This window comes from Anomalospiza imberbis, chromosome 1 (genome assembly GCF_031753505.1).
Source record: "Anomalospiza imberbis isolate Cuckoo-Finch-1a 21T00152 chromosome 1, ASM3175350v1, whole genome shotgun sequence".
NCBI classification, from domain to species: Eukaryota; Metazoa; Chordata; class Aves; order Passeriformes; family Viduidae; genus Anomalospiza; species Anomalospiza imberbis.
The window spans coordinates 94933388-94958911 of NC_089681.1; the positions used below are offsets into that span (position 1 = coordinate 94933388).

At 38.4% G+C, this 25524-nt stretch overlaps 1 protein-coding gene across 2 annotated transcripts in view; it reads left to right on the forward strand.

Moving 5' to 3' along the window:
* The first annotated feature begins 395 nt into the window (after positions 1 to 395).
* The window catches only part of TGFBR1 (transforming growth factor beta receptor 1), a 30462-nt gene continuing 5333 nt past the window's right edge, over positions 396 to 25524 (forward strand). The window contains exons 1-7 of one of the 2 annotated variants that reach the window (XM_068200547.1): positions 396 to 606; positions 7160 to 7411; positions 7820 to 8062; positions 14031 to 14261; positions 21333 to 21500; positions 22009 to 22165; positions 24133 to 24235. In XM_068200547.1, the coding sequence (XP_068056648.1) occupies positions 519 to 606; positions 7160 to 7411; positions 7820 to 8062; positions 14031 to 14261; positions 21333 to 21500; positions 22009 to 22165; positions 24133 to 24220 (1227 nt within the window). In that variant the 5' untranslated portion in view covers positions 396 to 518 and the 3' untranslated portion in view covers positions 24221 to 24235. Of the gene's footprint in view, positions 607 to 7159; positions 7412 to 7819; positions 8063 to 14030; positions 14262 to 21332; positions 21501 to 22008; positions 22166 to 24132; positions 24236 to 25524 lie in introns of those variants that run through there. The other variant, XM_068200554.1, reaches the window with a different exon arrangement.

A 25524-nucleotide genomic window follows, 5' to 3' on the forward strand; every position in this document is an offset into this window, starting at 1 on the left:
CGCAGCGCTGCCAGCGCTCCCTCCTCGCTGCTGGCAGCGCCTCAGCCGCTCGCCCGAGCGCTGTCGCAGCACCCGGACGCAGGGAAGCTCCAAGCCCGCCACTCGAGTCCCTTCGGGAGCCGCGCCGAGGGGATAGAGCAGCTGCTCTCCCGCCGGCTCAACCCCGGCCCGGCCCGGCCCGGCCCCGCCCCGCCCCGCCCCGCCGGGAGGGGGCGCCACTGCCCCGCCCCTCCCCGTCCCGCCCCTCGGCCGAGCGGGTCGCGCCCCGCTCCCGCCGCCTGTTGTTGTTGGAGCTGCCCGCGGCCGCCGGGGAGCGGGGCCGGGGCGCGGCGACCAATCAGGCGGCGCCGCGGCGCGGCGACCAATCAGGCGGCGCCGCCGCCGCCGCGTCGACGGCATTCGCGGCCGGAGCGGGGCGGGAGGGCGCACGCAGCGTGAGCGCCGCGCCGGTTCCTTGGCGGGCGGAGCGGGCGCGCGTCGCGAGGTGGATCCTGGCTCCGGGGAGTCGCGGCCGGGACATGGCGGTGGCTGCTCGGCGGTCGCGGCGGCGTCCCTGGACCCTGCTTTACCTGGCTATGGCCGCGCTGCTCTGCCCCGCGGTGGGCGGTGAGTGCGGAGGGGGGCGCGGGAGCGGAGGGAGGCAGCGGGCGCGGCGGTGGTGTCCGGTGTCCGGAGTGGGGGTGCGTGAGGAGAGCGGAGGGGGGCGGCGGGTCCCCGCTGGTTCCTTTCAACAACATGGCGGAGGGGCTGGCTGGGGCGGAGTCACCTCCCCTCCACCCCCGGTGTCCGAGCCCGGCGGGGACCGCTCGGCCGTTTGTTGGCCGAGAGCAGCGGCGGCTCCGCTGGAGGGGCGGCGGGGAGGGCTCCCCTCGGCTCCCGCCGCTACTTCCTCGCCCCGGCTGAGCAGCGCTTCGGGCGGTGTCTGCCCGGGGTCACTTTGTATCCTGATGTCTGCCCGGGTGGGTGCGTGTGGCCTTGGCCCGTGAAGGCTACGTAGATTCCTGGAGCTGCCGGAGTTCCCCCGTCCATCTGTCCGCCAGCTCCTGAGAGCTCCCGGACGGGTTGCGCCGGCAGCGGCCGGAGCAGCAGCCCATGGGCCGCCGCAGGGCCCTCGTAGCGGTGTCTGGGAGGAGCGGCCGGTGCAGAGACGTGTTGAATGTCCCACGTCACGGAGGTGACAAGGAGCTGCCCCCGCTGTGCTGCACGCCGCAGGACCGTGTGCTGCTGTCACGGCGGTGGGGGGACAGGTGAACTTTTGGTCCAGCAGGCCCTCTCCTGTGTGCTCGGTGAGGATCGAGCCGTGTGGAAATTAAATTTTTGGGTGATTATTGTACAGCGAAACGGTTGTGTTCCTCCAGTCTCCTGTAGCTGTTCTTTTTTTCGAGAGATATTTGATATCAGAGCTGTGCTGTTGCAGAGCTAATGCATGAAACATTGGAGTGCTTGACAGCATTCATAAACTGAAGATTTGGGTAGTTTTCTTTTTTCGTTTTGGTTTTTTTAAATGTGCAGGTTGTTCTGCGGTTAGCAGTTTGGGACATATGGCCTAATGTATTGTATAGCTTTGGATTTTAAAGAGGAAGTGGAGAAGCACCACAACTTTTTCAGTTACAGCTTTGAGACATCCCTCAGTCTGGATCTATACCATAATTCAATCTAAAATGGTAGTCTTGCTGAAAAAAAAAAGCTACTTAAAGCATCACTTGCTCTATTAACATGTTAATCATCCTTATTCTTACTGAAGGTGATGCAAGATCTCTGATGTGGAAACACTGAAATGAGCTTAAGTTACCCATGGGTTGTTCTTGTATTCTTGAAAAGGTGTGGCAGGCTTTAATAATTTAAAGCTTTCTTATGTAACACATTCAATTTAGATGTTGAAGGAAATTTTAGTTCACTTTGAGCTTTTCCCTTTTAATGCTTCCCATCAATCAACAACAGTTTTCCCTTAATCTAAGGCATGAAATTAAGGTCTAAAAGTTTTGTGTGAAAACAAGGCAACAGACTTCCATACAAAACCTTTCGGGTGGAAATGGTGGTGTGCTACCTTTTTTTAAAAAAAGAGAAATCCTCTCTGTTCAATGGAATTAGGAGGAATCCAGGGTTCCTGATCCATAACTCACCCAGAGGCCCTGGTATGGGCAAGGCAGTTAATTTGCCTGTACATTGTGATAAGTTGATAAAGTAGTTCAAGGTATGATTTGGCTACTGGTACTTCTTATTGTGGGTTGACAGAAGTAAGGCAATTTCTGATTGCTTCTGCTGGGGCTGTTTTGCAATGTGCTGATGTTACTGTGTGGCTGAGTCATCTGGCGATACGGTTTATATGGAGGTCAGGCATGTCATGAATCCCAGCAGCTAGCTGAACAGTAGAACAGCCTTAATTTTTAAGACAGAGTCTGAAAATAAGCTTTCTGGTTTTCACTTTGTAGGCCATAGTCTTTAGTCTTCTGAAGTTCTGGGAAGTCACCACTTGGAAACTCTTGCATTCAGACAATTGCTTCTAACTGCAAATAAAGATAGCAATCTGATTATTATGGTGGAATAAATTTAAAAGTACAAGTAAGGATCCTTCTCTTTTCATAATGCTTGTAAAATTATTATCTGGGCTTTTTTAGCTTTCTTCAATTTGTTTTTTTTTTTTTAAGCCTATTCTTCTACCAAAGAAGAAACAAATTGTTACTGTATCATGCTCTAAGAGGCATGAACATATATCTCTGGGTAGTGTTTTGGATAGACGACAAGAAAACTAAAAGTGCCACTTGCCACCTACATTGCACAGAATGTAATATCACTTTTCTGAAGTTGGGATTTTACACAAGGTTTTATCGTTACTTTCAAGTTGTGGGTATTTAATAGTAATTTGTCTGTTTTCTTGAGTGTGTCACTTTGTTTGAGACCTGCTGTTTGCAGGAAGGAAGTTTTGCTTAACAAAGATGGATGAAATCTATGTGAAATCTTTCCTGAAAACTTGATACTCAGTGCTGTTACTTTACAACAGTGAAACTTTGTGAGAGTTAGTTAGTGCCTTTGTGAGAATGTGTTAATGGAGGCCATGAACTATTGTGGTTTAAAAAACTGTACCTATGTCCCAGATATTTTAAGAACAAAACCTTTTTGTTATCTTGAGTTAAAAGAGTTCAGAGATGAGTCTGGTGTGTTGTTTGAGGCGATTGTCTGAATTATAGACTCAGAAGCTGACATTTGCACTGTTATGTATTATGCCTTTTTTCCTTTGGCAAGTGTTATTAGACAGGGAAAGAACTAACAGTGAGCATTACAGCCCTCTTGCTCATATTCCTAAAAATCTGGTTTTGTCTCTTGCACATCATAGCCTTGCTGCTTTATCCCTTGAAACTCTGCATCTTGTGGAACCAAGAATTGTGATTGCTCTTCTGATGAAGTTCTACTTTCTGGTGAAATTTTTGCTTCAAAATTTGTATTTTCCATGTAGGAACAGTTGTAATATCACAAGAGAAGTGTCTTTTTTAGCAAAATGTTGCTCTTGGATGCTGCAACTATTTGTCTTTTTTAAATTTGTAAAGCAAAGATATATTATTAAATGAAGTATTAACAATGTGAAATTGTTAATTGTGTGCAATAAGATGCGAGTTTGAGTTTTTTTAGAGCACCTCACAAGTTTTAACTTCTGTACTACTCCTTGTTAGCATCCTTTGGAAGACAATGTCTCAACTTAAAATTTCCAACTAAAAATTCTTTGGCCGAAGGTGTCATTCTGCTCTAAACTGTCTGGTCAAAGAAGTGATGCAGGATATAAACAAATGTTACATAGTGATTCATAGGGGTTTATGTAACTAAAAAAGTCTTTCTGCAATTTTCTTTCTTCAGAAAGACAGCATGTACAAAAAAGACTGTTTGTTGCAGAACACCCCCACTTTCAAAACAGCATTGTCTCACTGTTTCTTTTAGGGTAGTCAGTCTCAAAAAGCAGAAATTACTATGTAGAGTGGCAATGGTGCAGTGACAAAATGCGATGCACAAGAAACTACATTGCTATGTTGACCCAATTTCTGCTCTTGGCTGTGTTCCTGATTGTCTGTATGATTTCCAGTGCATTTGTTTAGCTGTTTGTACTGTCATTTCCCCAACCTTGTATCATGTAAACAGACATGAACTTTCACTAGTTGGTAGTGAAGTTAGTGGAGTTTCATGCTAGTGGTTCCATCCAAAAATTGTTATAATAATTTTTTAAAAAATATTCTCTGTCAAGGACAAACTTGATTGAGGACTTTTTACTCTTCTTCAGTAGTTTTGAAAGTGCTTTTTGTGGTAGTAGATTTAAACTGTGTTCACCAAATGCATTGAAATGTGTTGTCATTCCATACTAGAAATTTATGTATTTATTGAAATGAACTTGGAGATCTGACTGGTTTCTGTCCGAGTTTTTTAAACTACTGCAACTTTTCTTTGAGAATAACAGAAACTACTTGGACAAAAAGCAAAAAACTTTATCTCCAAGAGGACAACAGTATGGGATTTTTTTTTCTTTCATATCAGTTATAAGTGAAAACACTTCCTTATAGGAATTAAGTGATTTAACTATAGTTGGTCGTTGACACCTCATGCTGATGTTAAATCTCATCTGTGATGTGTTCATGTTGTTGTATTTTATGTTCTTTGCACACAGATAACTGGAGAATGAGATATGGGCAAGGATATTCCGATTCCATATTTTTGCCCCCTGGTATGGATTGTTGCTGAAGATGCTGAATTAATCTACCTTTTACTAAAACATGGAAATTCTATTGTTACTTGCTCGAGTTGGAAGGCACGAAGAACTGTTAAATGGCCAGAGTAGGAAGGAGGCTGAAGCATTTTTAACGAGTTGTTTTTTTTTTTTTAAGAGTGTGTCCACTAGAGAGCAGCAAAAACCTTTATTCCTAGAAGCTTTACTCTTCCGCTGATTAGGCATTGTTTTGCCCTCTTATGGGAGGGGGAGAGTAGCTTCAGAAGGGAGCAATGATTTATTTATGCCGAGGAAATCATTCCAATGTGTGTGACAGTGAATTGTGTCTTGTCAGGAGACAAGAAGATAGTGGCGTAAAACCAGAACAAAAGTGTAAATTTTATCAAATCACACTGAGTGGAATTCTATAGCAAAAGAGGGGTGGGAACAAAGTGAATGAGGAAGATAGGGCACAAAATGCTTTATTTAGTCACGATTGGAACAGTGAACAGCTTCACAAGACCAGGAAGATGAATAAGTGTAACAAAGGCAAGCCAAATGTAATTTTTCACTTCAAGTAACTTGGCCTCTGCACAGTGATTCAATGTAAATATGTCTTGCTGAATATCTGTCTCTTGCTATAGGCATTCAGATGCACGTGCTGTTGTGATGAGCCACAATTACTGTTTAAGTAGGTAAAAGTCATGGATTAAGCAAGTGAGATAAAGGTGTGCTCACTTTAAAAGTTGAAAGAAATGGTGTGTGTAAATATTTTAGGAAATTTTTAATGGTTTGGACAGATTGAAAAATATTTGTTCAGGCATAAATTACCAAAGGGAGAGCAACATGAAAATAAATGTTAAATTTTCTTGTAGTTAAAATCTGAATAATAAGACTTTCCTTACCTCCCTGATGAGGCAGGGAAAGATGTGCAAAAAGTGATGCTGTTAAGCTTTACCTTCCTGAATGTCAGTTCTCATTTCATCTATCTTCTAATTATTTTTTTCAATAATCTTCATAGTAAAAAAAAGAAAATTCTAATTCCATTTGTAGGGTTTTCTTTCTCCCTTTTTCTGACTGGTCTGTGTGCTGGTGAATCTCTTTGAAATAGGGTTATCTTTCTATAGTGGGTCTTAAGAATTTGTTCAAATCTCTTCAGTAACAGTAGAAGATGATCGGCAGTGATACGGTTTGATTCAAAATCTTGTTGGAAGGGGGTGTTTTAAGAGAATGTTTCTCAGGATTCAAAGTTTGAGATTACATACATATGTATTTGACGTCAGATTGCCATTTATTTTAATTCATGATAACCAGAGACAGAGAGAGGTGTAAAATCCAAGGCAATCCATATGGTTATATTAAACTCTTTAATTTAGGTGAAACGCTAGATTTCAGATTTGGGTAACTTTTTGATTGCCGCCTGTTAATCCTCATCCTTTTGGTGTGAGTTTTTCTTTGTAGCCTTGAAAGAGACTATTTTTATGGCTCAAGACATTTTTTGGTTTTTGATCATAAATGTTGAAGATTTTCAATTTGTCTAAGTTCCGTATTTTAATGTTTCTGTGTGCATGTACACAAGTTCTTGGCCAGTTTTTGCTCTTCACAGTTGAACAAGTCGACTCAAGATGTACTGATACTTTCATTGTTGCTCCTGCACCGTTTTCTATATGGATTTGGTGCTGTAAATGCAGGAAGGAGTGCAGAAAGAAATTAGAAGTAGTAGTCTTCCTTCTCCAAGAACTTCTGCAATGTGAAGAATGAAACCTGATCATATGGTGATTAGCCTGGCATTCCTGCTTCCTTCCCCATGCTGTCTCCTTTACTACTGCAATTGATTGCTTTAGTAAATCACCACCTTGAGTAATGTAAGAGAGCGTTTTCCTGTGGCTTCATAAGTAATAAGTCTAAACCACATTCTGCTTCTGTGAAAGGATCATGCAGGGTTTGGTTTTTAATGAGGATTAAGCTGGTATTTGCCCTTTTGGCACAAAATGGAAGTGATCAAGTGATACATAACATATTAATCTTGGGTAACCAGCAGCATCTGATTTGTCATTTACTTAAGCCGTACCTGTGGTTATTGTCGAAAAAACCGGCATTATTTGTATCTGGTTTGAAAATAGCAGACTTGCATGCAGTGTTGTTTTGAAAGTCTAGAACTTTTGTAGGAGGAACTGTAGTGGTGCTTCTTTACCTGGACAACAGCAAGGATTTTAGCCTTTGTCTTCTAATACATTATTGTGTAAAGAGAGATTATTTCAGATTTAAATATTGATTTCTTCTCATTTTCCAATTTTATTGTCCCACTAAAAGGCCTTGTAGCATTGTTGGTTTTTTAGTGTTCCTGTTCTGTGTTTACGTAAGCAAAACAGTCTCCTAGCGTTCTGAATTTATATTTCTTTAGTCATTCAAATTGCTTCTCAACTCAGAACGTGTACCAATACAAACATTAATGTTTTTTTCCCAATACAGAATTAGAGTGTTACTGCCAGCTATGTACAAAAGACAACTTTACGTGTATGACAGATGGAGTATGTTTTGCCTCAGTAACTCGAACTGCAGACAAAATAATGCGCAACAGTATGTGTATAGCAGAAATTGATCTGATTCCCCGAGACAGGCCATTTGTTTGTTCCCCCTCCACCAGAGATGGAGTCCATACTGTGTCTCATTGCTGTAACACACCTCTCTGCAATAAAGTAGAACTTCCAATTCCAACACCAGGTAAGGGGGTTGGGATTTTTACTCTTTTGTTTGTTGGATTTTTATTTTCATTTTTTCCAACAAAATTCTGTAAGAGTGAAAGTAGGTAAATTTGAAGGCCTAAAGTACAACTTAGATTCTGTAAAGAAAATTTCATGATATTTGAACAAGAGTTATCTTCTGGATAGGGATGTTAGAGACAGTTTTGAAGACTTAAATGAAAAGTGTAAATAGACTTAAATGAAAAGTGTAAATAAGCACATTGCTTTTGTCCTTTGTAGTACTTACTTTGATTCTGAAAAAAGTTACTGTGCAAAAGCTTTAACAAATGCATTAAAATAATTTGAGTATTGCTGTGGGGTACTATAAGTTTAGTAGAATAAAAGGAAATTCATGGTTCTTATAATTTTCTTTTATTTTAACTCTCAGGCCCTACTCCAGAAAAATCAGCTTCTAACCTAGGACCTGTGGAACTGGCTGCTGTCATTGCTGGACCTGTCTGTTTTGTCTGCATTTCACTGATGTTGATTCTATACCTTTGTCATAATCGTACTGTAATTCATCATCGTGTGCCAAGCGAAGAAGACCCTTCATTGGATCGTCCCTTTATATCAGAAGGAACCACTTTAAAGGATTTAATTTATGATATGACAACTTCAGGTTCTGGATCAGGTAATGTGACACTTCTAGTAGTAGTTACTCTTTGCTTAAGAGCCTTGTAAGACATCTACTTTTTTTTTTAATATTGTCAAATCTGCTTAAACTTATAAATTACCTTGAGAAAATACTAGAAAAGAAACTTCCATGTACATTCAGTCAACATCAGTGAAGATTCAATGTATGGAAATAACTGAAGAAAAAGAAACACTCAATTGTTGCTGCCCTTCCTTATCATTCTCAAGGTAGCCTTTATATAAATTTATATAAATTATATAATTCAGGGAATATTGCAGTCATCTATTGTAAATGTTTTGTGTTTCTGTAAGTCTGTCATTTACCTTTTTGTTCTGTACAGCCTATTTAAACAACCATCTTCTGTGTTTTTTAGATAATTTTGTGAAGGATATTTTTTAGCTTTAAATTGAAACTTAATTTACAGATGTAGCTATTGGTGTATGAAGACTATTCTGAGTTACTATTTTAGACAGTTCTTTCCTTACAGAAGATAATTTTCAATTGCAAATAGCATTTCTGTATATAGGATGGATGCAGTATGCAGACTATGTCTGATGAATGTCTGTCCCTTGATTTTGTGTTTTTTTTTGTTTTAATTCTGACTTGAAGAGGTGTTGCTCTGGGAAGAAGAGGCATTAGTCTGTTCACTGCATAGAGTTTCAGCTATTGTAACTCCGACTGTTAATTGTTTATAGGATTATGGTGGTTTGTGTCATAGGAATGTAGTTTAATAGGTGTTGTTAGGGGATGATGTGCCAGGTAAATTGTAGCATAAATTAATTGATCTTTGGTCCGTGTTAGGAAAGGAGGCCTCAATTTGTGTACTGCAACCTTTTACCAACCTGTTACTATATAAAATTTAAATAACTTAATACTAAAAATGATTCCTGCTACTTTCAAACGTGTTAAAACAACCATGCCCTTTCAGAACACTTTTTACAAATAAATATGGTATTTGATTCTCAACTGCTGTATCTTTTATTTTCCCAGAACTGGAAAAAATTTAAGCAACAAAACCCAAGCATCTAGGTTGTTCTTGTTTTCCAAGGACAGTAACTGGTAAAACTGTTTAGTTTCCATTGCTTTGTCAAATAAAATTAGTGTAACTTGCTGCACATGTTTAAAATCTAGATCAAAATTCATTTTAGTCATATCTTCCTTAAAGAAGGTGAGTTTGCACTAAGTATGTAGGTCAGTATGTTTCAGCTGAGAAAGCTTTTGTGTGTCCAATAAGATTTGATACTGATAAGGGTAAGTTGTTTTCTGTAATTCTGAGTTTTAGCAATTTGTGTTTATATCAATTTTCTCATTTACTAACAGGAGTAACTAAGTCAGGTAATGAAAGTGGTTAATAGAACTTACAATATATTGGGCTAGAGCTTGATAAGTGCAAATGCTGGACTTAGGTCTCCAGTTATGCTTGTTCTAGGAGGGGTATGCAGTAGTCAGAGATACTGATAATATAGAGGAGTCAGAGATTTACATATCGTGGAATCCAGAAAGATTTGATATAATTGTTACACTATTAGAAGTGTAACACTCTCTACTTAATGTCTGCAGATCTAGGCTTTTCTTAAGAAAGACTGAAAACAATTTCTAATTGAAATTCAAACTTAGTTGTTAATTGGTCTTTTCATTCATTATGAGGAATTATCCTCAATTTTTTCTTCTGGCCTTCTTACCTGTGGTGATTCCAAACCTCTCTTTTTGTTTGACAACTCTGGAAGTACTCCTTCAAAATAAGCTCTTGAAAAGCAGAGAATCCAAATTAGAAGAAACTTACGATTCTTCCTCTCGAGCACATGGCTAGAAACTACTGACCCTTCCCTTGCCTATTTGTAAATTACTCATTAAGTAAAAGGAGTGTGCTAGGGAATTGCTAAGCTTTCACAGCTGAATTCCGGGCACTCAGGCTGGTCTAGACTCCCAGAGCACCTGACCTACTATGGTATTTGAGCATTGGCTACTGGTGAATGCATCCAAGGAGCAAAACCAACAAATGTGGTTGAATTTGACTTATCCCTAAGGAAGCCTCTTCACTAATTTGCTTTTATGCTTGAACGGCTGTAAAGCAAGGCTGAGTGTTCCCTTAAAAGCAATCTTTTAACTTCAGCTGCAGTGAGTTCCATGTTGTTGAGCTGTTTATAAGACCGGTATTAGCCTTATACTTCACTTTGATTATGATAGTGAAATAGGAGATGCTTCAGGTACTTACTTTCTGTACTGTTGGCATTGTGTGTATTTGCAATGACTTGTGTCACTTTGTCTCAAAATTAGTCAGTCAATGACTATACAAATTCACAGTGCCCTAGCACTTGAACTGATAACTTCTGTGTGTCCTGAAGCACGCCTGCAGCTTTTGAATCTCATTTAAATGTGTATTTTAATCCAGACTTTGGGTAAAGCACATTCAAAGTTGAGAAGACTGTACCTTTATGGAATAAACTGGGGGTAGAGAAAAGGGTCTCCAAAGGGAGAAAAGCCACAGCTGCTAGTTAAAACAGTGCTTAACCCTGTCAGAAACTGAACTATCTGAAAGGGATGGTGTTGGGACAAGAGGTTGCCAAAACACAATGGAAATGTACAAAACAGGCAGAATAATCCAGACCCAAGGGCACAGCTAAGGAAGTGTTTTGTTTGGTGACACAAAAGCCATGTTCTACTCTTAAATTCATGCTGAGAGACCAGAAAAGCTCATAGTAAAATAAAAAGGATTCTACCAATTTTGTTAGTTCAGTATTCTCTGATGAGATGTGTATAAACAGAGAAATAATTGGAACTCTAAAAATGAGCTTCCTATTCAGACCAAAAGGGAGTAGGATTCATTTGCTGCAATGATGAATAGTAAGCTGCTATTAATTATTTGTTCTTGACTTAACGTTAGTGTTGCCATGTTGTTCCATGATGAACAAGACCTGAAATGAGGAGATACTCCATGAAAGGAATTAATGAGACATCTAAAATAAATCCTTCTGGCAAAGCTACAGCTTCTAAGAGAAGGATTTCAAAGCCTCTTGGAGCTGAGAATGATTTTCAGATCATGATGCAGATCTCTAAATAACAACTACATATTGTATAGACAGATGGGGATGCCCATCTGTTACTGTCTTAACTCACAAATGACGAAGTCAGTTACAAGGGAGTAGGAAGAATTGCCTTTAATGAGGAGAAGTTTTGGAGAGTACTGGTAGGCGACTTCCAGCAGGAACTTAAGGTATTTAGAAATCTAAAGGGTCACAGAAATCAATGCAAAGTTGAATCAGTTGAAGTGAATATAAAGCTTCTTAAAAACTATTTTGCAATTCATACAAGCTTGAAGGGAATAAGTTTTTTCACAGTTCATGGAATGGTGTTTTTTTTATTACTCATCAGAGGAAGTCTTCTGTGTAGAGACTTCTAAACAAGAACAAAATTCTAGCAGCTGCTTTTGTTGGCTACCTGTAGTGCTCTAGAACTTAATTCCTGAATGATACAATTTAGTTACAAACTCCTTATGCATTAGAAAGTCACTAAACTAATCAGAGTACACTTGATATTTGGAAAAGAAAATGAACATTCTTTTTTTGTTAAACTTTCAGAAGGCTTGAGGATACTTTATGATATAAGAAAATTATGACGAAGGTTTCAGGAGTAAGTCAGATGACCATGGTGTCAGGATGATCTAAATACAAGGTGTCAGACACTGTGCTGCTGTTGAATTTAATACGGGCTCAAATTTTCTTGTTCTCCTGATTGGCAATCTGGCTATCATCTTTCTTCATGCACAGTTAAAAAAAGGTGTATCCAAGAGCTTGGAGTACAATCATGCCCAATGTGTATATGAAAGGCTGAGGCTGTAGATGCTGTGAGATGCTTTTCAGGCAGTCTGGTTTACAGTACAGCCGTTGATCAAGTTCCTGGTGATACAGGGCTGTGTATCTTCTATAGCAAAATGAGGAAATTGCTGAGTTGCAACAGTGTCTATAATGAATTGCTATGAATGCAAAATAAATATGGATTCCAATCTTCAGAAGAAGCAGTAGTAAGGGAAAGATTAGTTTCAGACAAACAGAATCAAGTTGAATCTTGTAAATATTGTAAAACTAAATATAGGAGTAAGTGGATAGATCACAGTAGGGTTTTTATCCTACAGTGACATGTTAATGTCATGAATGGGAATTTGTAATGTGAAATTGAAATGCTTTCTGTCTAGAAGATTTAGAGGTTAGTATATGTTTAGCAGATAGCTGATATCCTTGGACATATATGTTAAACAAAGAGAAATGTCTATAAAAGGTGCAGCAAGTTGAGAGCAGTGCATCTGAAAGTGGGAATATCAAACAGTTTTCTGATACAACTGTATGGCCTGTCACCCATTTCAGGTACACAAGATCAGCTTCTATTTCACATTTAATTATAGATTTTGCAGTAGTGCATAAATTCTAAGGAAGAAACTTTCTCTGACCAATCAAGTTGAATTTTACATTTTCAGGGTTGAATTTGGTCCTGTGGTTGTTTTAGTCTGGCCTCTTCTGCATTTCAAAAGTCTTTCCATAAGGAATGAAGGTTAGGCTTCACAGAAGAGCGTCTATAGTTTGGGTATGCAGCACAATTCACCTGACGACTATTACAGCAAAATTTTAACTTTCTCAATAGAAATTATTACAGCACCTGACAATGAAGAAATTGCTGGTATGGTGTACATTTTTTTGCTTCCTATCTTCATGTAGGTATGTTGTCAGCATAGACCATACAGAAGATTTCTGTAGGTCTAGAATTTTTGAGGAGCTGTTCTGAACACTACAATGTTTTAATTTGGTCTTCTCAGACTGAGACACAACTGTGGCAATGCTGCCAACCAGATCAGATGATCTTCTAGGGCTGCTGTTAGCAAAGACTGTCCAAAGGTGGACAAGAATTAATTATCTGAGCTATTAGTTGGGATTTATTTTCTATAACATAAGGAAATGCAGGTGTTCTGTCAGATATTGGAACAGTGATTATAGAATAACAGACTACTTTGTAAAGTGTTTTGTTAAGGTGAAATAATCCTATACCAAAAGAGCGTATTGTAAGCAGATAACCTGGCTCATATTTTCATCCTGCAGTGTAGTATCAGTGTGGAATCCAGTGACAAGCTCTGTAGTTCCAACGGGAAAGATTTAAAATAAACAAAAGCCCAGCCTGGGTGAGGGATGCCAGTACTGCTTGTTGTATAAAATTACTGAAGAGGTGCTTTGTGTTGAAAGCATGTAAATGTTCCAAAGCTATAAAACCTTGATGAATGTAAACATTTTTCTCAATTATAATTACAGTGAGATGCACAAGAATGGCCTCTAAAGTGGGAAGCTTGCATTACAAGGATGTTTTCCTATTTTACAGTGACTCAGGATTACTAAGATGCTATTGGCACATTTGGGCATGAGTGTGGATTTTCAGTGGTTGCTGTTGCTGATAAGTGTGGTTTAACTAACTTAGAAATGGACTATCTAGTGATAAGCCAAGTAAATTATTCAGTAGCAAAAGTGCTCTTAAATTGTTTTGCAAGGAGAGTTATGGGTAGATCCTTTTACCAAAAATTAAGAAAAATCTCACTTTCATCACTGACAAGCAACCAAAAAAAACCCCTAAACCCGGTCCCTAAACTGTCTCATTATTGCTTCTTTTTTTGCATTTAAATAAAACTTTATGGCTCAGCAAGTGACAGCATTCCTAATTGAAAGGAAGTTTGTGTTGTGCTTTTGACAACCATAGAAGTAGTTTGTAGCATAATCTCCACGAGTACTTGTTAGCCAGTCTTTTAAGAGTGAAGGCAGAATCTTACCTATGTGCTTGCTAGCAGTCCTCAACAAGCAGTTAAAATCTTAGAGACTATGTTCATTCTAAGAGAAATCCCTAACAGAAATAGGATCTCATATTCAGTATATGGGATAAGTACTAATTCTGTAGAGTGATATTTAAGGTTAATGTAAAATCTTCTTTTTAGGTTTACCTTTACTTGTGCAAAGAACAATCGCAAGAACTATAGTTCTTCAAGAAAGCATTGGTAAGGGTCGCTTTGGAGAAGTCTGGCGGGGGAAGTGGAGAGGAGAAGAAGTTGCTGTGAAGATCTTCTCTTCAAGAGAGGAACGGTCATGGTTTCGAGAAGCAGAAATTTATCAGACAGTTATGCTACGCCATGAAAACATTCTTGGATTTATAGCTGCAGACAACAAAGGTTGGTGACACTATGAATTCATTCTGCTGATTCTGCATCTGGTCAGAATAGACAGTGCATTAAGGAGAAAAAGTATCCATTTAACAGTAGCAAAAATTAGTTTTGCTACTGCAGGAGTTCAGGGTTTGGCACACTTTTCATAGGTTTAATGAAGGGGAAAGTACACTGTCTCTTTTTTCGGAAAAATGTGCTTTGCTTAAAATGCTTTGGTATCAAAAAGGAGATGCCTTATCCTGTGAGCCCACACATCGGCTGAATACTTGTACCTGTCATTACCTCATAGCCTAATAATATAGATGTGTGGGACTGAAAGAGATCATGTCTCACCCTGTTGTCCTCATATAAAGAAGGAGGTAGAAGATTTATTCTTAAGGCTGAGTTATGAGACGTTATACTTTTAGAAGTCCGATTAGAAAATCTATTGCAAAAATGGAATTAATGATTTGTTTCTAGTAGTAAAAAACTATACCTGCTTCCTGAAGCTCTCCTGATAAGCCTTTAATCATCCAGTTAGAGGAACCATTTTTTCAACTTTGATTTGCTGTGATTTTGGACAGATTAAAATTTCTTGGATTTTCCTGCAATTTCAGTAAAGAGCCAAGAATTTGACAAAACTTAAGTTTTGAGTTTCTTTTATTGAGGGGAGTTAAGATATTAAGATGCTGTTTCATTCAGTTATTTTCACCTGAAATTGCATATTTCACCACAAATGGCATTTGACTTCTTTGTGAAGAAAGCAGTAACAGAAAATTCTGTCACATTAGGGAGGAGTCAATATTTCACACACATGCTAAATTTTTAAAAGACTCTCATTTTTGTGGGAAAATCCTAAATTATTTTAGTGAGGGTCGAGTATATGTGTAAAGCTCTTTTTAATTACCATTAGATGAATTTCAAGTTTCTGTATAGATCTGTAGAATAGGAAGAGAATCCAGAGATTGTACAGAACACTTATCCAGGAAAGGGCTGTCTAAGTTAACTTGCTTGTAACAAATGTTTGTGCAACTTATCCTCCAAGAGCTTGCAGATCAACACCATACCAGGCAACTTTTTCCTGCAGCTTACTATGCTTACCATGAGAAACTGTCTTATTTTCATGCCTAAAATTGTATTTGGTATTACCAGCACCTGCAAGAGCTTGAGTTTCCTCTGATTGGCCATGGAGAGTGAGTATCTGGAGGCTGGGTTTAAAATTAGATCAGCTGCATTAAAGCCATAAATTAAGAGCTCTCTCTGCAGAAGCTTTAGCTTCTATTTCTCATTTAAAAGCATAAAGGCTATATTGCAATACCTTAGTTGTAACTTTTCACAAAATCACCTGTAAGTATATCAGTGTCTCATTTTGCCTGAAACCTCCAGGTAGTTTGTCCCAAAAATATATTTGACTGCTGTGAAGAGGAGGTATGAGGAAGGTTTCCTAAATGGGTGGGTTTTTTAAATAATTTCTTGCTTGCTGTTTTGTGTTGCAGATGCTATAGCATTTGACTTGGTCATCTTTAATTTCCTTGTAATATAATATAATGTGATATGAAATTCTTTAAAACATAATGTTTATAATATAATGTTTCCTTGTAATGTAATATAATGTGATATTAAATTGTTTCTGGTTTTTTCTGTCAATATGCTTTACATACAAAGAAGAAATCCTTAACTGATAGCTCATGGCCTTATTTGAGGTTTTAGGTCTTCAGGGTAAGGGTCTTGTACTTTATTGAGAACTAGTTGGTGTCTGGTTTTTGAAAAATAGATAAAAATGTGTTTTGAAAATGCCACTATTCTTGACTGTGTTTTCTAACAGTATTACTGTCTGAGCAGATGCAGAAGTCTATATTGTTGTTTTTAACCCATCAGTGCAGAATTAATTCTTAGTATAACCTTCTACATGCTCTCAGTGAGGAAATATGTACACACCATTTGCTCCTGGGCTAAGAATTCAGTCCTGAATATTGAAGGAAGTTAATACTTCAATTCTTGTTTAGAATACTTCAGGCCACCTGTATCCCATTAAATGAGAGAACATAGAGGGACCATTGTGGGGGTAGTTCTCACAGTTTAGCAGGTGCACTATCATGGTACTCCAAAAGGAGAAGCTGTATCACAGCATGGCTTTAGACAACAATGGCTTAAGAACACCTAAGTGTTCCAGTGGCTTAAGGAACAGTCCTTCATTGTAGATGCTGGTGCTAACTGATGAATGTGGTGCCAAGTGCAAGATTATGTATTCATTCACAGCAGTAATGTCTGTGGAGGGTTTGCATCCATTTCTCTGTAGGGCTGACTTTTGAATGTATTTAGGAGTTACTACAGTCCAGCTGGAATGCACAAAGTCATTAGACTGCAAGAATCTCCGTGTCTGAGGTACTGCAGAGGTACAGGAGTATTAGTAATTTTAAAATTAGCAAAGGACTAGTAAAAGACCTGTAGAACCAGCTCAGTTCTTGTGTGTGCTTCAGTTCTTGCTGCTGCTGAAGGTATTAATAAGGTCTTTCCTCTTACCTCACCTGCAGTTTTTCACAATTGCTGAGGAACATCTGGCTGGCTATATAGTGTAAAATTGGTGGAAGGGGTTCCTTTGGGTAGGAGAGTGTGTTTAGATTAGAGCTTGTAACTGAACTGCTGTCTTCACTCCTTTTTCTACTACACTGTTCCATCCATGTGCCTCAATGGCACATTCTTTTCTACTTTCCCAGACCTGTGTCATGTTCAGAAGGCTACAGGAGCTGGTCCAATCTGTCTGCTTCCCATCCTGTAGTCTACTGGGAAATAGGTGCTATAGTTAAGGCAGTTGAGGACTGAGAAGCAATGAATGATTTTAACTGCAGTTGTGGTCTGCCTGACAAGCTCTTCTGTGTTCTGGGTGGCTCTTTGCATAGCAAATATGTGCTAACTTCCAAATTCTGCTAGGTCAGGGAAGTTACTTTCAGGGCCATGTATTGTCTTCTTTTGTACCATCTAAACACATGGTTTGTTTTGTGCACGTTTTTTTGTGTTGTTCTTTCTAACCCAGTTACATGAAGGTAAACTGTATCAGGGACTACTTAACTGTACTATCCTAGTAGCAAAAGAGTAGTGTCAGCAACCACAGTTTACAGTACTAAAGGTTTCTTTGCATTAGCTGGCTGTAATCTTAACTGTCTGTAGGCAGATCAAAATAAAGTTAAGTCTTGCACTCCACACTTCCAGATAACTTTATGCTCTAAAATATCTTGACTTCTCCATTTCTTCCCCTTAACTGAAAGCACACTCCCCAGTATGATAGTTTGGTTCAGTCAGAATACCTTCCTTGGTAAGTAGATCCCCAAAAGTGATAATAAACAATATGCTGCAAAGAAATGAGCAGAATTCCTGAACTTGAGAAGTAATATTCAGCCATTTATTCTTTTTGAAGCTCTGGCTTTAGCCTGAGAAGAAGGAATCTGCGCAGCTCAAGTGCTTTTCATCATTTAGTCAGATGACTATGTCAACATGATAGAGTCAAGCTGTTATGCTAACGAGACACCAGTCATGCTCTAATCACTGACAAAAGTGCTGTCTCCCTGAATATCTCATTTCTAAGAGATTTCTAATTGGAGATCCCCTCTGAATCTGATCTTTTCACTGCTTTTTCCTGGGTTTGTTTTCTAATATTTCATTATCTTTGTGCCAAAAAAGGCTAAGTATCTGCTTTGAAACACTTTGCTGCATAACACCACAGAAAACATTTTTGTTTTGCTAGTGTTGATGAGAAAAAAACCAAACATTTTTCACTTAAGTGATTCCAGTCAATTGAATTTTGATTGAAACTTGATTATATATTTGATATAGCAATTGTATAAATTCTTTTCTTCACAAGTCAGCTCTACTAAGATGGATTTTGCTTGAGCATTAGTAATGTTTCTCCCAAACTGTAATCAGTCTCTTGACAACAAATCTGAAAACTTCTTTTCTCAGAATTTCAATATTTATTTGGAGTTAAAAATTAAAATCTTTTACTTCTGAGTGTTCTTGGTGGTATAAAATACTTCCAGCTGTCTTGAAATAGCTGAAATAACAATAATTAATCTCTTAAATATGTTTCCAATAACACATGTAATTTTTTTGTAAATTTTGAATATTCTGAAATTGAGAGTCTTGATCATTGTGTGTGTATAAACTAAATTAGATTACCTAATCATGGAAAGCTGGGCTACTGTATGTAATTACTATTGAGTTTAATTACTTTTTCCTACCTGATTATGCAAATCCTGTGATTGAAGTCTTCATGGCAGATGCTGTTTACTGTGCAGCTAAAAATACTCGGGTATTTTACAGGTCAAGTTAATTATTACTTGGTAATAATTAACAACTGTCAACAGAATATGAAGACTTAAGTTTATCGTAACGTGATCTGCTTGGAGTGCTAAACAAATGTATGGTTTTTCAAATATAGCAAGGCAAGGAAAACATAGTAGGTCCCTTCTGATAACTGGACACCAGACTTATTGCTGCATTTCAGCTTGCTCGTAACTAATATTATTTATATAATTGGTTTCAATGTAGCACTGTCCCTTCTTAAAATCTGGTTGAAGGGTTACAAATATGGCACATAATAGGAAAGAATCATGGTTCTTCTCACACTGGATGGTAAGCCCAGGTTATATTTCTTCTTTGGAAGGAAGGTAGAGCTTGAATATTAAAACTTGCAGGTAATACACAAGATAAAACTGAATAGAAGAGTCTGTAACCAGCAGCATATTCCCCCTCTTAGGAGGAAATAGAGTGTTAAGAAGGGAGGAACTTTATGCAAAGGCACTACAGTCTTGAATCAAAGCTGTGATAATTCTTCAGAAACTGACATCTTTTACAGAGCTGTTTAAACACAATAGGTCTGGTAGACTAATTAAAATTAGTTTTACTTCCCTCCTTACAGCTAGGTGTCTAGTACAGACACCTGCTGAGGTATCCCACTCCTAAGAAACAGGAGAAGAAATAAAATACAGGACCAAGTAATGAGTGTGTATGATGTTAATGCCCGGGAGAGGATTATTTCATGCAATGTAGGGTCATAACTGATGAAGCAGTAGAATAAAACTGAGTGAAGAAAATATTCTCATGTGATAAGGTTAGTTTACTTGGAACTTCTGCAGCTTTTTGTGTATTTAAAAGCAACTTTTCTGTGCCTGTGAACTCATACCTGTTTCTAATGTTTCTGTAAGACTGGTTTAGTGAAGCCAATAGTGTTGGATTGATTCTTTGGAGATGATAATTCTGTTAGGGAAAAGTTACTTTTAATACTAGGCTGAGTTCTATGAGTTTGTGTTTGGATACTGTAGCAAGAGATGCAGCAGTTCTAACTAGAAAATAATAGGATTTTTTTTTAATCTTTAATTTCCACGTTCCTTTTTAAAAAAACAAAACTTATGTCCCTTGTGTGGACATAAAAGACTCTTCCTGCAGCAGTAGTAGAATTTTGCCAGTCTGGTACAGGTTGGAGTATGTGTCTGTTTTTTTTTTTTCCTCCTGTTTAAACAGCTTAGTTGAGACTATTCTGTAAACATAGCAATTTAGAGTTTGCTTTCCGTTATGGGAATTGTTTGAATGTATGTCAGTCTTTTTCCTACTCTGAAGTATTTGGAGGCCTTTTAATTTTGGTGAGTTTTTTGATTTTTATCTTTTATTTTTGGATTTTTTTTAAATGGCATCACTGCCTTCCCTAAAAACATCCAAATAAAAAGGATGTTTGTAAGTTTTCCCATCCCCACCAAAGTGTTAAGATAAGCACAAGTGTTTCTCTAAAGGTAGTTTATGTCAATGTGTAGAGTAGGTGTTTTGTGCTTCTGGCTTTTCTGGACAAGTGTATTATTTGGAAAGTAAAGATTTTTCAGTATGTTTGCGATAGGAAGTAAGTTCTAAACTTTCTTCCCTTTTTCATGTTCCTCATATTTAATTCTTGAGCAATCTTTAGGGACTATCACATAATGATATATCTTTTGACTTGTGCTGAGTGTTCTCACTTGTTCTGAGAGAATAGGGGCTATATAATTCAGGATAGGAGTCCAACAGATATCCTTTATGACATAACTGCTCTTCTAAAGAGGTGAAAGATTCTTTTGTAAAAGTAGCTGGCTATAAAAACACTTTTCAAGTCTGCCACAGGAGAGGTGCTTTTATAACACAACAAAATTGGAAAACCTATTTGGTGGCAGGATTGTTCTTTCCCAGGTATATTTCTACTTTTTAGGTAAAAAATAGTTTTGATCCCCTCTTGATTTGAATTCCTTTGTTAGTCTTCTTTCTGTGGCTTAAACTTAAAGGTATTTTGTGTCACTGCTTTAATAATGTGAACAATTAAGTTCTTATATGTCAATTGTATCCTCGGGATATCTACAAATGTATTGTGGTCTGTCTTGTTTGTCATAGTTCAATCAAAAGTCATAAAGCAAACTGATTTCCTCAGTGTTTTTTGTTTTCTTTACCCTTGTGCCTCCTGGAAACCTCAATTTGGCCAGCAATTTAGAGGTCATTGGAGATGGGATTTAACTTTGTGTCTGAGGGCTGCTTGTGAGCTTCTACTCCAGAAGGAAAAATCCTCTGTGGAAACTGTCTCCCAGGCTGAGGGCAGATAGGTTATTGGAACACTGGAGGAGTTAGGGAGCAAAGTTTGAAACACTTTTAATGGTTAGCCTGGACAGCATTGTGCTAGACTGATAGTGATAGGATTAGTTTTGTATCATGCATTCAGCACTGTTCCCTGTGCCCCTCTCTAGCAGGAAACCTAGGGAAAGGTAGGGCCTGGCTAATACCCTGAACAGTTCACACTGAATATACACCTCAGAATTATAGTGACATCCATTTTCTATGGTTTGTGTTTTAGTTTAAATACAAGAATACTCACTAAGCTTTTCAGAAACTCACCCATGGTATTACCAGCCCTTGCCAGAGGCATTAAATTGTTACAGGAATAGAAAAGACTAAGAAACTAATAGTAAGAGTCTAATTTACAGAGGTTACTTGCAGACCATAATTTGTACTTCTTAAGCATTGTATAAAAGTGGCATGTACTGTTTATTTGTTGCATGTATGTGTAGTATTCATGCCAGTTCTCTTTTGCAGACAATGGTACATGGACTCAACTGTGGTTAGTGTCAGACTATCATGAGCATGGATCACTCTTTGATTACCTAAACAGGTATACAGTAACAGTGGAAGGAATGATAAAATTAGCTTTGTCCACTGCCAGTGGTCTTGCTCATCTGCACATGGAAATTGTTGGCACACAAGGTAATTTGACCATTTTTCTGCTTGTCATGTGGATAGTACTGGTTGGTTTCTTGGTTTTTTTAATGACACATAAGTAGCTCGTTCTACTCTGTGATGATTTCCAAATTCACAGACCTTCTTAATTTGAAAGGCTTTTTGCCTTCTTTTCTCTAGTATTGTGGTGTAACAATCCTTCCCACAAAATACCTGTTAAAAGGCACCAAGTAATGGTGCATGTAGCATCTTCTTAACTTTGAGTTGAGACAATGTTAGAGTAGGATGTGTGTGCAATAAACACTTGCAGGAAGAGGGAAAAGGAGCAAGTGTGGTGTAATACAGTAAACCTGAAAGGCATTTTCCTGAACAGCCAGACAATCTACAATGAGTGATTTCAGGAGGTACCCTGGTGCACATTAAGTGTCAAAATTGGAAGGAATTCTGTTCCTTCAAACAAAAGTTTGCACCAGGCTTAGAATAAAAGGAGGTTCGTTTGGGGTTTTTTTACAACTTCTATTTTTTTCCTTTACAGGCAAACCAGCGATTGCCCACAGAGATTTAAAATCAAAAAACATACTGGTGAAAAAGAATGGAACGTGCTGCATTGCAGACCTGGGATTGGCAGTTAGGCACGATTCAGCTACAGACACAATTGATATTGCCCCAAACCACAGAGTGGGAACAAAAAGGTTAAATCATTTATGTGATGTGTTAGGCAACTTTTATAATAAAATGCTTTGGTTTTTCTTGTCCCATGTAAATTCATGTTGATAGAAATGTAAGCAGCAGGAAAATGTAATGGCAGAATTCTTAAGCTCTTCCTTGCCAGCTGGTATTTTAGTTAGATGGTAGGTGCTTAAAAAGCACGTTCAATGTTGGCATGTATAACATACTGAAAACTTGCTAAGTATTGTAAGGCACAAATATGTATAAAAATAATTAAGAGACTTCATGACTGACAATTTTAGAGACTTCAGTGGTCTCCTTCTTCTTCTTGCCATGTATTGCATGGAAATGTTACTTGCAGCCCAATCAGGAGTGTAAGACAGGATATTGATAGTAACAATAAAAAGCTGTGGTTGTCATGTGAAGCCTGTGTAGAAGAACATACAAGATGCAGAGTCCTGGACATGGGCTGTCTTAGAATCACTTTTTTTACAGAAATGCAAGAAGTTAAAACAGTCATCTTTGTCATCTAATGCATTAATAGAATCTTAAGTGGATGAGTAATATAGTATCTCTTAAAAGCTTTTTCTGAATTTGGAAATACAGGTTTTTCTTGCCCCAGAAGAATTCAGAGCTGTTTAACTCAGCACAAGTGCAATAAAACTTACTGTAAATAATTTATCATTGGTGAACCTTCAGGCAATAATAATTGGAAGCTATAAATAAATTTCCCTTAGTAATCCATGCAGCTATACAGAATACATAGATGGCAGCACTAATAGTGAACCACAGCAAGCATTTTGGATGTGGGCAACTTTTCATTCTTCTGATGCCTACAGGTTCAGTGCTGTGTCAGATTGGAGTTTGGACACTGCTCAAAGAGAAATGTGTGACAGCCAAGCCCATATGGCTTAGCAGTGTTGGAGAAAATTGTGTTGGTGTTGTCCAATCTCCAGTTTGTATATCAAAAATACTTTAATATATCCTTTTAGTAAGTGATAGTGCAGCGTGGGGGTTGATTGGGATTTTACAGTGAACTCAGATGCCCCTTGAGCTGTGTCTTTTTGGAAGGGAAAAAGCACTTAAATATTATTTTAAGGTTCAGTTAACTAAAGCTTTTAGAATATGTACTGAAAACTTGCTTTACTGACACTTATGCTGCCAAAGTTACTTTGTTCTAAAGCTCTGCTGTACTAGTCCTTTGCCAATTGTAAAATCACCACACAAATGGTCAGATAAGATTTATTTTCTTAACTACTCCTAAATTATACGGTACTGAGTATTATTCATTCTCAAAGTGTCAAGTAGCAGGCTTATTTCAGAATTTGTCATTGCAAATTTATCTGCATGCAGGGTGCATGCCACATGTGATTTTGAATTTTCTACTACGCCTACATGCAAAAGAAAATGATGTACAAATCAGTTACTTTCTTTAGTCATTGGAGAAAGCATCCTTTCAGCTGTGTTTGCAGATCCCACTTACTAGATATTTTCTTACATAGGCATTATTACGTTGCTTGTTCATCTGCCTTATGCTTCTTCATAAGGGTGAAGCTGTAGCAACTCTTGCTTGCTGCAGTGGGCAGCAGGAGGGCTAAATCTGTTTCCCCTTTTAAAGACATTAGTCCTTTCTACCTCTCTGAAAATTGCTCATTCTTGTAAAAGGCTTAGACCCTCCTTCTTCCTCTTGTGCATTCTTAGGTAAATAACTCTGCACCTCTGATTTATTTTTCATAGTACAGTTCAAGTCTTACCTGTTCAGTGACAGTTTAAAATCCCACTGATTGCCACTGCTAGTACTTCTTCTGGACATGGAAGCTCTGTGTACAAGTTCAGGGAGATTTGATGAAGTTTGTATTTTTCTCATGATTGTTGTAAAAATGTGTGTCTAGGGAGCAAGCAGACTTACCCTTGTGTGAGTGATCAGAATGTTGAGTCAAACTGATGATCCCATTTTCTGACTTTATTTCTTTTCTGTTGAGAGACTTAGCTTTACCAGAGGGGTGAACTGTGTGCTTTCACAGCTCAGCCTGCAGTATAAAGCAGGGAATGTAAGCTTTAAACTGAGAAGGAAATAGAATCCCTCTCTCACTCCTTGTGGCAAGTAAAAAACCCTTCTACTTTTTTTCAGAAAAAGTTATTTCTAAATAACTAATAACAGCTGTTACTTTTGATAGATCAGATATGTTGTGTTTTAAAAGAAGATTGGCATTAAATTCTTACCACGGGTGCTTCTCTGAAGTTTACCTAAACAAAATATGAGCAGAATTTTACTTTGTGGAGTATAGGCTTGATGAAGGGAGATGCCACACAACATGTTGTATATGGGTCTATTTGATGACGCAAAGCTCCCTATATGTTGTACAAGAAATTTAGACAACAAGTACTGAGCTTTTGGACTAAAAGAGATGGGAGAAATGAGGTCAGCAGGCACCCAAAGTTTGGCAAGACCATGCTCAATATACTTTGTGTCCTTCTTTGTAGACTTATCCTTTCATTCTTGGATGATACTGAGCTGCAGACCTTGCTCAGAAGGTCTCTTGCTCAGTTACTGTATGCAATAGCATTGCTCTCTCCAGAACCTAAGATACTGCTTCTGCCAAGCAATGCATTTCCAACACATAAGCTGACAAGGAGATGCCTACTTCTCTCCCTTTTGTCTAACAGCCATGAAACGGCTGAGCTGCTGACCTCACTACATGACCTCCTTGCCTTTTGCCTCTCTTGTTCCAGTAATAATCTCTCAGCGGTCATTCACTGTTCTGTGTCATGGAAGCCAAAGCCAATCTAAATGCATTGTTGGAGGACCATGGTAAGAGATCAATTTGCCAGTGGATCTCACATGGGGGGAGATTTTTTGCCACATTGAGGCCTCTTATGGCCTTTCCTGTTAAAAGCCTTGTTCTTTGGATGGCTCACGGAAGTCGAGACAATCTCCTTTACTGCTTGTTTAGTGTTTCTGGTTGACATCTTGCACCATGTTTGGGGTTTCTAGTTTGTTTTTTTTTTTTTCCAGGTCCATCACTCATTTCATCCTCATATCATCTTAACACTGATCAAATATTCTGTCTGCTGGGCTCCAGTGCCAAGGACATGAAATACCATAAGAGTATCAATTAATACAGAATCCTTGGAGAGTATTAAAGCATTCACCACAATCTTCCATTCTTGATAAAAACATTTTTGATATGGGTGGATCAGAATAATTTGAGCTTTGTCCATATCAAAGATTGCAACAATACTTAATACTCTACTTCCATTCAATAAATACTGTCAAAGTAAACCTTACACTCAACTTCAGACAGTTGTCCTCTGCTTGTGCTGTGTTTATTACTTGTGGGGAATTTGTATGCCTTAGGGGAGTTCTCATATCAGTAAACTT